At 41.5% G+C, this 15647-nt stretch overlaps 1 protein-coding gene across 4 annotated transcripts in view; it reads right to left on the reverse strand.

Annotated features, from left to right (window-relative positions):
* The window catches only part of nbeal1 (neurobeachin like 1), a 44418-nt gene that overhangs the window by 12078 nt on the left and 16693 nt on the right, over window positions 1-15647 (reverse strand). For 2 of the 4 annotated variants that reach the window (XM_023329569.1, XM_023329568.1), the window contains exons 12-30: window positions 13588-13674; window positions 11655-11738; window positions 9770-9868; window positions 9125-9696; window positions 8512-8644; window positions 8308-8427; window positions 7077-7386; window positions 6205-6290; window positions 5993-6082; window positions 5735-5912; window positions 5523-5656; window positions 4302-4461; window positions 4122-4224; window positions 3891-4050; window positions 3017-3175; window positions 2783-2942; window positions 2604-2692; window positions 1030-1635; window positions 1-176 (exon numbers count right to left, since the gene is read on the reverse strand). In XM_023329569.1, coding sequence (XP_023185337.1) covers window positions 1-176; window positions 1030-1635; window positions 2604-2692; window positions 2783-2942; window positions 3017-3175; window positions 3891-4050; window positions 4122-4224; window positions 4302-4461; window positions 5523-5656; window positions 5735-5912; window positions 5993-6082; window positions 6205-6290; window positions 7077-7386; window positions 8308-8427; window positions 8512-8644; window positions 9125-9696; window positions 9770-9868; window positions 11655-11738; window positions 13588-13674 — 3506 coding nt within the window. The remainder of the gene's footprint in view (window positions 177-1029; window positions 1636-2603; window positions 2693-2782; window positions 2943-3016; window positions 3176-3890; window positions 4051-4121; window positions 4225-4301; window positions 4462-5522; window positions 5657-5734; window positions 5913-5992; window positions 6083-6204; window positions 6291-7076; window positions 7387-8307; window positions 8428-8511; window positions 8645-9124; window positions 9697-9769; window positions 9869-11654; window positions 11739-13587; window positions 13675-15647) is intronic. The other 2 variants (XM_023329571.1, XM_023329570.1) reach the window with 1 other exon arrangement.

Genomic DNA, 15647 nt, shown 5'->3' on the forward strand with positions numbered 1-15647 from the left:
CTGAGCTTGATCTGGTCGACAGGAAGCAGCAGCTCGTTGGCAGTCCCCAGTTTGGTGAGAGCTGAGAACGCCTGGCCGCGCTCCAGCCACGCCGAGTCGTCCGAGCCCTCGACTCCTCGCCACATCACGCACAGGACGATCTCCAGCAGCATGCTGCAGAGCTCCTCCTCCGCCCTCTACAGGGCGACAAGAGACAGACATTTCCTCACTGCATCATTAAATGAAGCTCCTTTATGGTACAGTTACACCAGAGAACATTGAAACTATCCCGGAGGTTTTCTACTGACTTCTAGTGAAATCCCCAAAGGGCACAGATGAAAGTGAACAGTGATTCCCTGAGGAAGCAGTGACCTTTCATTCACTGTGATGGAAGCTCTTGCTGTTTAACACAGTCATGAAAATGTCCAGTATTAGCTAAAATGCTAAGGTTAGCTAAAATGATGTCAGTAGCATGTGAGCTATCTCTAGCATGTTGACTAACACTGACTTACTCCATGATTTAGTATGAGAAGTTTAGCATTTATATACAAATGAGCTAAAATATTAGCATGAAGGCTATTGCTAGCATGCCAATGAACTGCTTTGTTTGCATTTCTGTAGTAGGCCTAGTTAAAGTATATTTAACTCTGAACCAAAATGTGTTTCTATGAAAAGTTGGAGGCGATATTCCCCAATGTACTTCCAGTTGTAACTGCAACAAGATAAAGTTTCATACTTATTAAAGAGGAATTAATACACACCAAATCTAAAATTATTCTAAAAACTACTCATAATTTTCCTCTCCATAATTATGAACTGATGTGTGTTGTTTATCCCAACAATACACAACAAATGTTTTGGCTATTATGTGACAAAAAGTGAAAAATTGGTGTGAATACTTCTTGTAAGGCAGTGTAACGTTTAAGCAATCCTGGAATACTGAATACACAAGTTTGACTTGGATGAGAATAATTTCAAAGATCAAAACAGAAATAAAAATAACCTGGAATCAGTTTTAAAAAGTCCAAAAATTAATCTGTCTGATCTCACCTCGACGTTGTTGAAGGATTCCCCCAGTGAGATATTGTCATTAAAGAGGAATCCGTCTTCAGTAAAGGAAGATGTTGGCTCTTTATCCCCAGAGCTCCCAGGGAGAGGTTTTGTCGTTTCCAGGGGCGACGGCGTACTGGGCATGCTCCCCGGCGTTTGGTTGCCGCTTTCTGCACCCTCAAAGGCCTGAAGGTGCGACAGATCCAACGTCAAGCCCCCCGATTTACTCAGCACCCACGGCTTGACCGGCAGCTGCGGCTCGGTGGAGGCACAGGAAGACGGCGTGTCCAGCAGCGAGATGACATCTCCATTGTCCAGGCTGTCCACGGAGCGGGCGTCTCCCACGCTGAGTCGGTCGTCCTCAAGGCGGTCCAGGCGGCTGCTGCTGCCCGTCCGCGGCCTCCTTTCCAGCGGCAGCTCCAGGCGGTTATTGCTGCTGCCGCCATTACGGTTTAAGTCGAAACTGCAGGTGCTGGCTGTATCGGAGCTGCGCATGGTGAGGGACCCCTCGCCTCGCAAGTACAGGCGCATGAGCGTGTCCTGCCAACACTGCTGCTTGGAGATCTGATGGGCGGCGTCCTGTTGGGACTGAAGCAGCTGGTACACCTGAAGACAGGAGGTAAGGGGTTAAACTTTAAGAGTAACCTCTCTTAAAGGAGGGGCAGTATTATGTATTTTCCAGCCACTTAGCGCCATTTTAAAGCGCAATAAAGTAACTATGTCACCTTTAGTTGTTTAATTGATTAATTAATCAATCAATTAATCAAGAGTATTTGTGCAGCACATTTCAGCATCAAGGCAGTTCAAAGTGCTTTACATCATAAAAACACAAAAATCAACAACTAAAACATCAGATTTTCCAAGTGCCGTCATTACACATCAAAATGTTGGTCAATATTTAATTTATTATGATTCCTAAGCAACTCTAACCAGGCGGGTTTTTAATCTAGATTTTCAGCTGTTTTACAATTTTCTGAAAGTTTGACCCAGATTTGTGATGCATAAAAGCTGAAAGCTGTTTCTCCATGTTTTGTTCTGGTTCTTTTAAGTCAAATCATATGTGACTTAAAAGAAACTTGACTTCATAATTTAACTCCATGAAATTGGGCCTCTGTCTCTTTAAAAACCCCTGCTCTTTCTGAAACTCCGCCTTCAGGAAGTCATCACAACATGGCTCCTTTATTAACCCTTTAATAACATTTCTACCAGGGTTAAACGGAGAAGTAGTTCCTATAATGAGCTCAGCAGATGTGTAGATCCACCTGGTGTTTGCTTATTGCTGCTGGCTAGTCTGAAGGAGTTGAGTGGGGGAGGAGCTGCGTCTCGAAGGCGGGGCTAGTTCCACACAGGTGTTTTACACAGCTGAATGGTTGCCATAGAGATTAAAGGATTTCTCAAACATGCATAAAAGAATCAAGGCAACACTTCAAGAATGTCCTTGTTGAGGAAATAAAATTATAACATGATATAAATCTCAAAAATCTGATTTGACATAGTACTGCCCCTTTAACTATTTAAAGCGATGCATATACATCACAATGTCATCAACAAACTGAGTTAGCGGCATTTCTTACCCTCTTGCAAACAATCAGGCGCACACCTGGCCCGGCCCGATGTGTGAGCTGCACCAGAGCCATCAGGTCCTTGTAGTTCACAACTTGATCTGTAGAGTTGAACATTTGAGTTTAGTTAATTTGAATAAACATGTTAATTGACCATCTTCGGATAAACCCAAATAAAAGTGGACGCTGACCTGTATGGAGGATCTGGTTGAGGAGGCAGCGGATCAGGGTGGGAGTGATGTGAAGCTCAGAGAAAACGAGCGACAGCCCCGTATAGCCAGCCTCCCTCAGGCGCAGCCGCTGCTTGTTCCTCTCATAAACCCGATCGCAGCGCAGCATCCGCTCAAACAGCTGCGCAGACGACACCACAAACTCACAGCATCTCTTAAAAGTAGCTCCCTCCTTCCTGGGTGGAGTCTACTCACCTTGAAGACGAGCTCCCTCAGTCGGTCTGAGTGCTTGTTGTTGAGCAGAAGCGTGTAGCAGGAATCTGCTGCTGCGGGCTCAAAGAGGAGCAGGAAGAGCTGGTCTTTGGCCGGGCTGCTCTGCAGGAGGCTGAGCAGCATCTCCAGAAGGCTGCACAGCTGCAAACAACACAACCAAACTAGGAATGACCAAACCTGTCGCAATAAATCTATCAAAAAAATCCCTACTGGTGGTTTTGCTCTTTTTTTTCAAACCTACCGATTAATATTTTTTGAAGGGCAATTTTGTTTACAGAGATGTTATAATCCATTATATTTATGGTTTTTAGTTGTTTTGAATGTTTCAAATGTCCAAGTCTTGGGTTATTTATTGTTTAGAAAGTTTATTGGTCTTTGAGAGAATTAACTAGAATTATTATTATTCCATTATATTACTTGAAAATGAGTTTTTTATTGCAATAATTTATCATTGAGCAAATTATGTAATTGTGACAGGCCTAGAATGATTTTAGGTACAGTATATGAATGAACAGGGTTTCAGTTTAAGACTATTTTTTTAAATTCAATACCTACTTAAAACAGAAATCGTAACTAAGCAAATAAAATATAACTTTATCAACTTGTATAGCCTTTTTCTATTTTTCTCCGACATGTGACTAACCAGTTTTAGTTAACTTCAGTAGTAATATTCAATTATAAATGAACAAAAACACTAAAGCTGGGGTTTATTTTGTGATCATAATTACAGAAATAAATGTAGATTATTATGCATCTGCGTAATAATCCGTATCAGGGTAAAGTTGCTTAAAACAAAAGTTGAGAATTTAACCTCCGATGTAAGAAACTCAGCAGTTAGAGATCTGAATAAATTCACCTGGTCTTCATCTCCAATGGCAGCAATGTATCCCAGAATGCTGTGCATCTCTTCCTGCAACATGCCCTTGCTGATGTAATACTTGACGAGGCCACAGAGAGACGCTCTGATGGTCCGAACGTCATCGTCGCTCAGGTCGTTCTCCTTGTTGGCGTTCTTCCTAAAGCGCGGCGCAGATGATAATCAGCTTTTCCAGACTGAAGCAGAAACATCTAAACTTCTGCAACGTACCCGTAATACAGCCGCATGGTGTCCAGCAGAAACTGGACTCCATATTTCTTCCTGAACTGCTTCCTGTCGTCCTTGATGACGGTGGACATGTACTGGATGTGACCTTGGGGAAAACAGGGAAACGTTCAATCGGGAACACACCTCCCTCTTCCCGGAGCAGGTAAACCATCCAGGCCTCACCGATGCGCAGAGGGAAATCTCCTTTGTTCCAGATGTTGAAGTTGAACAGCAGATGTGAGTGGATCTGCTGCAGCAGAGCCTGGTTCTTCTCATAGGTCACCTGCTCAATCAGCAGCTGCACAGCGACCAGCACGCTGACGTCCACATGACCCACTGGAAGCTGCAACCAAACAAAACAACATCCGGGCCATTAGCTTAAATCTACACACTTCCTGATTGGCACAAAACCAGCCATTTAAGACACAAACAGGAGCACATGAAACACAAGCCGAGGTACCAAACTAGAGCTTTATAAGGCAATGTGAAACCCAAGAAACAAGATAAAGAACAAGCAGGAGAAGGAAAACACATCAGTGTTTTATTTGGATTGTTACCAGTCACTGGGTGTGGCCAACTCTACCGAAAACAACTTTCACCACATCTGAGACGCTTTAATTTTTATCTGCGTCTCTGTGGAGGCTTTTATTTTCCCATAGCAACAATACTTATAGAAACATGTCTATATCGCTGAACAAACAAACAGAGCGGCAATTATACCAGACAAAGGATAGAAAAGGATCAGGCAGAAAAAAAAAAAGAGGCGAGGACAAAAAGTCTGAATTCCTGTAAATTCAAGGCACAAAAAGTACTTTATCACTTAATTCAAAGTACTCAAACTTAAACTAACACATTCTGAACTGGGAAAAAAGCAAAAAAGCTTTTTTTTAGTTAAGTTATGACTTTAATGGCTGTTACTTAAAAACACTTCAAATTATATTAGCCTATGTGTTCCTTGATAGTAACAATCAGAAGGTTCTTCTGTTTCTGTGTTTGGATGCATCTCAGTCCAAATGGAGCCAAAAATGTAGTCATTGACTAGATTTACTCTTTGTTTCCCCTCATAGAAAGAACACCTGACCCAGTTCTTTTGGACCAGTACTAAAGTTTCCTTCCAAGCTGGTACCACTAACATTTTAGACATCAGCTCTGTGCAATCTGTTTTTATAACTCACAGAAAGTGCCTTTTTTCTTCTTCACATGAATAACTACTAAATTTTAATCAAATGTAAAATACGTGGATTGAAATTCACTATATGTAACTAAATCTGACAGTAGGGATTTTAGTGGTAATTTGAACTGAATTAAATTCTGTATTTGCTGCAAATTGGTGCTAAATAAACTGAAATTACACCAAACTGTAAAAAAGAACATATTTTTGTGAACCAGTTCTTATGCAGGGACCTTTTGCAGCAGGACTCCCAGCGTTCCCACGCCGTACGAGTGAAGCAGGTTCTCCTGGTTGATAGGGTGTCTCTGCAGGAAGTGCTTCAGCACCAAAAGGAAAGTGGCCACCAGGTTCTTCTCCAGACGCGCCTCTGTGATGGAGAAGAAATTACGTTTCTGTCAACATGTTGCAACACGCCGCCTTCCCTGCACAGACTGTCAGAACAGACCTGAAGCTCTGTTGGATGGAAGAATGACCCAGTCCCCGTCAGCTGGGGTGCTCACATCTGGCGTGATGAAGTCTGACGCAGCTGCAGGATCGGCGCTCTGCTGGTCAGAGGTCACGGAGGTCAGCTGCTCCAGAACTGGGAAAAGCACCGGCAGCCCACCGACACAGTTGATCATATCCTGTCCCACACACAAAAAAAGCAGAAACCTTAGTAAACCTTTTAAAAATGAATTCTGTTAGAATAATGCGTCGCTCTAACCTTTATGTCCCAGTTGACCACTTTGTTCCCAGTCAGACGTCCATGCAACGCGTTGGGAGAAAGGTCGAGACAGATGGGATTTCTACAGGCCTGTCGACAGGAAAGGGAACATCTGGTTCATATGTGGCACTTTGTTTAATCTGCATTATCATTTTGATAAACTCATGTAATCCCAGGATTTAAAGATCTGAGAGGAAAAGAGGTTCGGTCACCTTGGGTGAATAATGCAGCAGCAGTTTGGCTGAAATGTCACCAAGTTCTGATTCCTGGGCTTTAAATGGAGAGACGCAGTTAGGACCTGGAAGTGTCAAAGAAAAAGAAACAAAAATCCTCTTTAATCTTTGTTTGCAGTTGTTGTCATCACAGTTTTTATTTTCCATTTTGCAATCCGTAACATTTTTCTCCGCAAGATTTTCCAGATTGCGCTTTCTAGAGTTCTGTTTTTTGATTTTATCATTTAAATACTAAAATTCACCATCAATTTATCAAAAATATTCCTGCAGTGAGCTTTACATCGGAAGGAAGGAAAGAAAGAAGGAATCAATGAACGAAAGAATTAACAAAAGCAGAAGAAACGAGGAAAACAAGAAACTAAGGAAGGAAGAAATGAAAGAAAAAACAAAGAAAGGAATGGAAAGAAGAAGAGGAGGAAGGAAGAATGGAAAGGAGGGGGAAAAGGAAAGAAGAAAGAGGCATGTTAGTAAGGAAGGAATGTAGGTATCAAGAAAGAAAGAAAAGAAGGGAAGGAAAGAAAAGAAGGGAAGAAAGAATGAAGGATGTAAGGAAAAAAGACGAACAAAAGAAGGGACAAATATTATAAAGGAGTTATTTACTTATTATTTCTTATTAACACTTATTATTAAAAAGTAGGAAGGTAGGCAGGACAAAAGGAAGGAAAAAGCAAGACAGTTGATAAAAAATAGAAAACACAAAGAAGGACACAAGGAAGAAAAGGAGAGGTACAAAATGAACAGAAGTGTACGAGAAAACAAAAGTAAGAAGCGACACAAGGAGGAAGCCGCTAATATCTTGGCTACGTGAGAGAGAATAAAGCCTGAAAATAAACGCATCACTTCCTGCCTACCGGCGCTGCAGATGGCCTTGATGTGCGCAGGCTGCAGCGGCTCATGAAACACCATGACGCTCCCCAGCTGGCCCTGCAGCGACGTGGGGCTGCCCCACTCGCTGTCCTGCGTCCCGGCCGAGATCAGCTTGGTGACCGACTCGGTTTTCCCGCCCAGCAGCCCGCCCCACGTTTGCGGCGACAGGATGCCGCTCAGCGAGGAGCGAGCGGTGGGCGTGGCGGCGGAGGAGAAGGGCGGGTCGGGGATCTGCGAGGGAGGGGGGGTGGTGGTGCGTTGGCCGGCGGAGCCGATGCAGCAGGAGATGAACGGCTGCAGACGGAGAACAAAAAATACACAACCATTTAAAACAGAATCATATTCACAACCTTTAAAATGTGCAATTTTAGTTTAGTTTGCACATTAAAATACAGATTAGGAAAAGAATATTAGGAAAAAAATTAAGAAAAGTCAAATGGGCTGCATACAAAGAGCAAAAAACATAATACAATCCTTCATGAGTTGATTATAAATTTATGAAATACAATCAATTATTATTTATTCATTTATTTCGAAAAGATCAAAGTAAAAGAATAAAGAAAAAAATAAAATAAGAATTAAATTATCAAGCCCAATTGACATGTAATTTTACATTATCTGTTTGAAAAGGAGCAGGTCGAAGATACAAGATGTTATGACTTTCTGCTCATCAACTTACAAACATTTAAATCTCCAAACACCAAATAAACTTAAATTATTTCCACATGACACTTAAATCTGACATTCTCAAGAATATGTAACAATTCATACCTAATGTAATTAGTAGGGACGTACTGATCCACGTTTTTCATTTCTGATTCAGATATTTGAGATTTAGTATCAGAAAAATACTAAAATACAGAAAAACAGCTGAACTGACAAAACGTTTCACAGACGTAAATGTACCAAATTACAAATTAATAATTCACTACACTTAAATACACCAGCAGCTTCACGAGCTCGGTCCAACATGTAAAAGCAAAATACAGAAAAGTGTTAAAATGGCTCAGAAAGTGCAATCAGGATTACTAAATATAATGTAAAATAAATAATAAAGCACCAAGCATAGAATTAGATTGAATAGATCTGCCCTTAATGATCTAGAACTGTTTGCAATATTGTTACCGATGCAGGTATTAGCATCAGATCGGTGCATCTCTACTAATTAACGTCTCCAAGGTGATTTAGTGTCTAGTGATGTAGTTTTGATCTCACCTCTGTCATGATGGGGTACTTGAGGGGGGCGGACAGTTTCTGCTGCCCGTCTACATAAATGTAGACGAGGCTCTGTCCAAACGGCCTCTTCCCGGGTACGTGCACCACTCCGATGCTGTGCTGCAAAACACAAATCACAGCACCTTTAATTCCGTGGCACATTGCTGCTCTACTGTTAGGAAGTTACATTTTCAGCCGCCGTACCCAGAGCGAGTCGCAGAAACAGTAATCCTGCAGCATCACTGTGACGTACTCCTTCTTTGTGCACACAGCCGCCACCAGAACCCCCGCTGAGCTGATGAACGCCTCGAAGCCTGTTCCTCCACTGGTGAAAAAGCTGGAAAAAAATGTAGCAATAAGATAAAAATAGCAAAATTGGACAATAGCAGGTCTATAATGTAGAGGTTTATTTTACAGGATACATTTAAAACAGTGAGAAAACAAAAAGCAAACCAATAAAGTGAAAATAGCAGAAGAAATTGTGGAGAAACAACAATCAAGTAATAATAATGACAACAATAATAATAAATCAAGAAATTATCTGAGAGGCAGATAAATGTAGACCACAATCATAATACATAAATAAAGTAAGGATCATATAAAATATACACCAAATGTTATTTTCCCTTGAAATGTGTTCAATGAGTAAATTATTCTAATGTGTCAGATTGATGGTGGTCCTTATTCATAAATTCAAATATACTTTATTAAGCTCAGAGGGAAAATAAATGTTGCTAGAAGACATTGTTAGAAGAGTTATTGAAGACGGTGATGGCTGTTGGCAGGAAAAGTTTTCATAACTGTTTCATTTCCTGACCTGTAGAGCTGCTTCCGTTTGTCTTTGCTGAGCGGACCCAGTTGGTCCTGGTCCAGAGACAACCAGGCGTGGAAGCTGAAGGCGGACCCGGGCCAGCGCTGCACCGTGGGAACAACAATCCCTGCCATGCTGGGGGACAGGTCGAAGTACTGCATGGCATTCTCCAGTCCCTGCTTGCGGACCATGGTGAGCAGCGCCCTCAGGGCCGGGGCGACGTACGGATGAGCTTGGCTGGACTCTGGGGTTCTGAGGAGGCGGATGAGTCCCAGCAGCTCCCTGCCACTCAGAGACTGGGAGCCCAGTGAGCCCAGCAAGCCAAACAGGCTTTCAGCGCAGGCTCTGTGCAGACGCCCGTGGTGCTCCAGGGCGGCCAGGGCTCTCACCACCATGGCGGCGTTGACGCAAGTGGCGCGAGTCTGGCGGTTGAGGCAGCAAAGGCGGCGCAGCCAGTCGGCCGTGAAGAGCTGCAGTTCGGGCGAGTCCAGCTCCGGGAGCCACTGGACCAGCAGCAACAGCGGCTCCACGTTGCTGATCCCCAGGAGCCCCACTGAGGTGTGTTCCCCCTCCACCGACTGGACGGCGAGCAAAGACAAAGAGAGTTCAGAGGAGAAACGAGGTCCAGTCAAAGTAAATACACAAACTCACCATGTTCATCAGCTCCTTGAGCAGGAGTCGAGACGGCTGGCCGAGCGAGATCAGAACTTCGTACAGGTGATTGTAGCCGATCCTTTCCTTGAAAACCTCCTGGAGACGCAACAGAGCAACCGCTGATGAGTCCACCCAATAATAAGGTCCGATTTGTAAATGATGTCTCATTGCAGCACCCTTCATATTTATTGGCACTCCAGGTTAATGGTGCGTTCACTGCTGAGTGTCATCTGGATTACATTCAAAGTCTAAGTGGAGCTGAGGGCCATTGCGGCGCCATTTGAACCGTTTGATGAGTTCAACTCTCCACATAGACTCTGAACGTAAACCAGACGCGCCTGACGCTCAAAACGCATTTGGTGTGAACGCGCCATCACTGTGACTAATACTGCCTTTGTTGAAAATATCCAGTATCAGCTAACATAATGTCAACAGCATGTGTGCCATCACACTCGCTCCATTTAGCATGTTAAAATAAGCATTTATAACAAAATTAGCTAAAATGCTAATGCTAGCATGAGAGCTACAGCTAGCATGGCAATATATGTTCTCCTGAGCTCCAAATAAAAGTATATTAGCGTGTTAGAATGATCTCATGACCTTGGCAGCATTGATGCGAGAAGTGTGGGTTTGTTGGTTGTCCTATTAACAATCCCAAAAATAAAAGTATCCTTAGAAGCTAAATATAAATACTCAAGTATTTTGACTGTAAGTCCAAACCTTAATTTGAGTCCATTTGTGCAGAGGGGAAAACTCCCATGTATTGTTTTTAATGAGCACTGGGTTCCTGAACACATTTATTGCTGCCCAATTTAGATCATCTCTGTGGTTTTCTACAGGATTTAGCTCTTTGGACTGAGATGGCCATTACAGAAGGTTGATTTAATGTCTACTAAACCAGTTCCTTCATGATTTAGCCATGTGTTTTAGATTATCCTCTTGAAAGAGCCAACTACCAGTTAGCTGGCAGAGCCCACCAGACGTCTATTTACTTTTGTTTCATTTCTGTGTCGGGATTTCAAAGCGTTGCACTCTAACAAGTTCCCAGAGGATTTGGAAGAGAAATAATCCCACAACAGATCCTCCACCGTATCTCTAACTGTGGATTGAGCACATAAACCCTCAACTTAATGTTTAGAAGTGGAGCATTTGCACTATTTAAAATCTAAGGTGGAAACTTTCAATGCTGTCTCACAAAAACACATTTTTAAAAACAAAATAACTTCTTTCCTCCCCGTTTTAAACTGTTTAAACGGCAACAATAAGTAAAAACACTGCAGAAATAAAAAATAAACATTCTAATCCTATTACATTATTATATTTAACAGCAGTAAGAGCAATCATCAGTTTTCCTTTAAGTCTGAAAATTAAATGCTTAAAAGTTGGCTTTGTTGTGCATCCGTATATATAATGTATGTCTTATTAAAATATTGGAAATTGCTAATAGAAAACCTAAATATATTCGAATTACTGTGGAAAAATAAACCGTTCCCCACAAAATCGATTTAGTAAATACATTTTTTTGATCCACAGAAAATGCATTTATCATTTTTTGAATCAATAACACATAATCACTTATGGAGACCATAAACTTTTGTGTAAATGGGATGTTCTCTTGTCTTTTTGCTTTTGAAGAGTGGCTAAAACAAACGGATCGGTGTCTCATCATATTTCTACCCCAAAGAAACAGGAAGTAATTCATTAGCTATTAAAAGTTCCTAGACACTTTATCAACTTATGAAGTAAAACTCCAATATATCCAGTGATATCTATTTGAGTGGTTAAGAGATTTATAAATGTACTGAGTGTAAATCTGGCTGCATCATGCTGTGGGGTGGCGACAAACATGGAGAGCACCGTATATCCTCTAAGTGAGACAGACCTTAGCAGCTGGGGATTTATGCATAACCGTCGTCAGGGCTTTGATGGTGGCTACCGCTAACGAGTCAAGGCGTCCCTGAATCACCTGAAAACAAGCAAACATTTCAGTTACTCACTCCAACTTCTTCCCATAAAAAGAGAAACTAGTGATGTCAAATTTTTTATTACAAACAGATGTTATGAATGAGCAAGCATGCAGAGAATAAAAACAATCCACTGATTCAGGCCCTGACATAAAATAGATATGTAGCGATGCCTTTGCGTTTGATTCAGACGATGTGAGAGGAGTGAGTAAAATCATCAATAAATGGATTTTAGCCGCCATTGGTCGCTGCAGTAGGAGCTGGCATCAAAACCCCTACTGCAGATAAATGATGTCTTTCTGCTCCAGGTGAAAAAAAAAAAAAGAATAGAGGCGTGACTGGAGCAGGAAGATAACGCCAACCACAAGAAAGTAGAAGTATCTCCCCGACAACATGAACACACTCAGCATGCAGCCCACAGACCCAAGCAGGACGCAAACACACCCCTCATCCAAACAGAGAAAGACTTGGACCAGCTGGACTGGGAGTCATCATCAAACCACTGGATTTTGCACACAAGCCCATTGTGACAGAACTCCAGGTGAACCCAAGACAATGTGAAAGGGAGGAGGGGGAACAAACTGAAAAATGGTGGTGAAGAAGGCAAACAAGTCACTCCACAGCAAGAAACCACAACTGCAGCGCTGCTCAGAGCTAAACTTCTGGTTCTCTTCTCACAACAACAACTTTTAAACCTGAATTTCTGCTTCTGACACTGGATACCAGCAAACACCTGATGTTTTACACCTGGCGAGTCACATCAGAGTACGTCCCTCTGTAGGCTTTCACACAAATGGATAAGCTGAGTCTAACTAAGTAGGTTTGGTTTAGTTCATTCTTGAAATAAGATGAAACTTTTCAGCTTGTTTTAAGTCAATAAATCCATAATATTGATGAAAAAGTTGCAGTTCCTCTGGCAAATTATTTTCACTTAGCATAATTGCCTGTGAGGCTAATGATGACACTGTCAACAGGCAAGAAATTGTCTGGTATTTTTCAACTGTTTTCGGGTCATTTTGATGAGCTGAATCCAAAAATCACATTGGTTTTGCTCCAACATTTAATTAATGAACATTTTTCCTCCTAAAACCTTTTTTGAATGAGAAATACTAACGGAAATGAACTGATAATGTCATAAACATTTAATCAGTTTAGTCATTAGATCAAATTAGAATAAAAACCTGACCTGATTGAGAAAAACAAATGTCATTTTTTGGATTCAGAGGTGCAAAATAGACCTTATTCAGTTGAAAAAACATAGACAACTTCCAAAAAATATTTTTTGTAACCCAGTGTAAGTCATATTTCAATGTTTTTGAAAAAAAATAAAATAAACATGAATAAAATATGGAAAATAATACAGATTTTGGATATTAATTGATGTTGTGATAGGCTGAAGACATGCAGATATTTCAATTTGGCCAAAATATGATTTAATTATGCTACGACGCTTAAGTTATAACTACTAGCTTTTCATCGATTTTAAGGAGGTACTGAGTTAAAACTCTTCTATAAAGTTAATTGTAAGTTAGTTTGTCCTTTTTCAAGTGTACTAGAAACTAGACAAAAATACTTGGCAAGATTTCGTTTTTGCGAAATCTAAAACTTAAATTACGAAGCAACAAATTAGAAACTGTGAAAATAATCAAAAGAAGGCCTGTTTTCTCTCTTAGAAACCTTCGTTTTTATCCTTTAGAAAATGAAACAAGGACCAAAGGATGCTAAGCTAACAACATGAAGAGAGTTATCCTGTGAAGCATGGCAGCTGGACAGTCTTGCTGTGGAGTGGCATGGTGGGATTTGGCAGCAGCAGATGAGGATGAGGGCAAGGGGGACTTTTCTCGGCGGTACCTGAGTGTCCCTCTCTCCTGTCTGTAACCTGTTGTTGGTTATATCTTTCTGGTCCTTGTCTGCCGCCGTGCACCTAGCGTTAACCAGCTGACACACAACAGGCAACATGTCAACTCAATGTGAGGGAAGAGGAGGCAAAAAGAAGGAGGAGACGATGAGAGGGGGGAGGTTTAGAGGATGGAAAGGAGGAAAAAGTGAGAGGTTAAAAGCGGTGAACTTCCGCAGGGTGTCGGTGATCCGGCCTTGTGAGAAAATAAACATGCACGGTGTTGCAAAATGCTCCCGCTAACGCTGAACCTTTAACAAGACCGAGGTCAGACACAGAAAGAGATTTTCAATTCAGAAGATCTAACAGTCACAGTCAGAAAGAGAAAAAAGAAAGCTGGAAGTTCATTCTAAACATTTTGTCATTAAAACCTGGTCTGGGCGATACAGCTTCGAAATTAAATCTCCAGTTTTTTCATTTCAGATCTGATCTGATTTTAATCTATTTTTCATTAATTATGAGATTACAGTCAGAATTTTAGCTGGAAAAGTTGCAATTTTGCCAGGAAAAAAAACAGTTTTGATGAGAAAATTTAAAGTTATCAGGATCTGACGTAACCAGCTCAGTTTGTGTCATTCATTCTTAAAAACACAGAGTTGTTTTAAAGTCCTGTATTGATAATTTAATGTTGATGTGTTAAAAGATTAACTATTTCTATTCAGCATTATTTCTAAAACTCATAGCAAATGCTCAACATTCCTCATTTTAATTTTCTGCTATTTTTTGTGTTGGGAGTCATAAAACGTTTACTGTCCTGATTTTATTATTTGATTCTTTTAATTAAAAACTAAAATCTTGGACTTCCGGGTCAACGCTGCAACAAGATGGCCGCATAAAAACAGGCTCCTCCGTGACGGTAATTAAACTTTTCCCCCTCGCTTAATTCAGATAATTATCAAAACGACAGGCTAAATCACTTAAAGGGGGAAAATGCCGAAAACTAACAAGACCGAAAAGAAAACGACTAAAACACAAGAAAATGACGAACAGTCGGGAGATGCTAGTGGAGATGAAGCTAATGCTACCACGAGGAAGGCTAGCCTTGACTCACAGCAATACGCGTTGCTGGAGGGTATCAAGACGCTTTCAAAAGAACTAAAAGAGTTTAAAAACGAAATGAAGCACGACATAGAAAAACTCAAAGAAGATGTAAAAGCCACAATGAAGGAAGATCTCAGCAGATTCAGGGAGGAAATGATGTGCGAGCTGCAGAACCAGAAGGGCAGTATCACCGAGATACAGACCCGAGTGGCTGACCTGGAAGCTGCGTGCTTCGAAATGAAAAATGAGCTGCTTGAGACATTAGAAAGGAACAAAGCTATGAACGACAAACTTGTGGATCTGGAGAGTCGAAGCCGGAGAAATAATCTTCGTATCTATGGAGTTCCGGAAGGCAAAGAAGGTAGATCGGTCTCAGAGTTTGTCACCGATTTGCTAAATAAACAGCTGAAGTGACCAGATGGAAGTGAACTCCAGATACAGCGGGCACACCGAGCTTTGGTACCCAGACCGCCTCCTAACAAAGCCCCGAGATCTATAATTGTGAATTTCTTGCAATTCAATACTAAAGAAATTATTCTAAAGAAAGCGTGGGAGCAGAAAATGGAGATGGAAGGCAAACGTCTTTATTTTGATAACGATTATGCTTCGGATGTCATAGAAAGACGCAAAGCGTACGGCCCATTAAAGGCAGCTTTGAAACAGAAAGGTATCAGATTCCAGACGCCGTACACAAAGATGAGAATCTTCTGGGACTCTGGAGTGCGGACCTATGAGAACGCGGACGAAACGGCATCGGATATGATCAAGAGAGGCTTCGGCTTGACCTGGGTTCCAAAAGAAAACAAGATAAGATTGGCCAAGGAGAGGCTCGACTCACTGTTGCCATGGAAACGGATTATCAACACCGATGCAGGTCAACGCGCGAGGGAGAAGCTTACCGAGTTCAGACGTGAAGACCAGTGACTGAACATTGAACCATAGGTTCGCATTATTATAAGAGCTTCTGTTACCA

Source organism: Xiphophorus maculatus, chromosome 24 (assembly GCF_002775205.1).
Source record: "Xiphophorus maculatus strain JP 163 A chromosome 24, X_maculatus-5.0-male, whole genome shotgun sequence".
Lineage (NCBI taxonomy): Eukaryota > Metazoa > Chordata > Actinopteri > Cyprinodontiformes > Poeciliidae > Xiphophorus > Xiphophorus maculatus.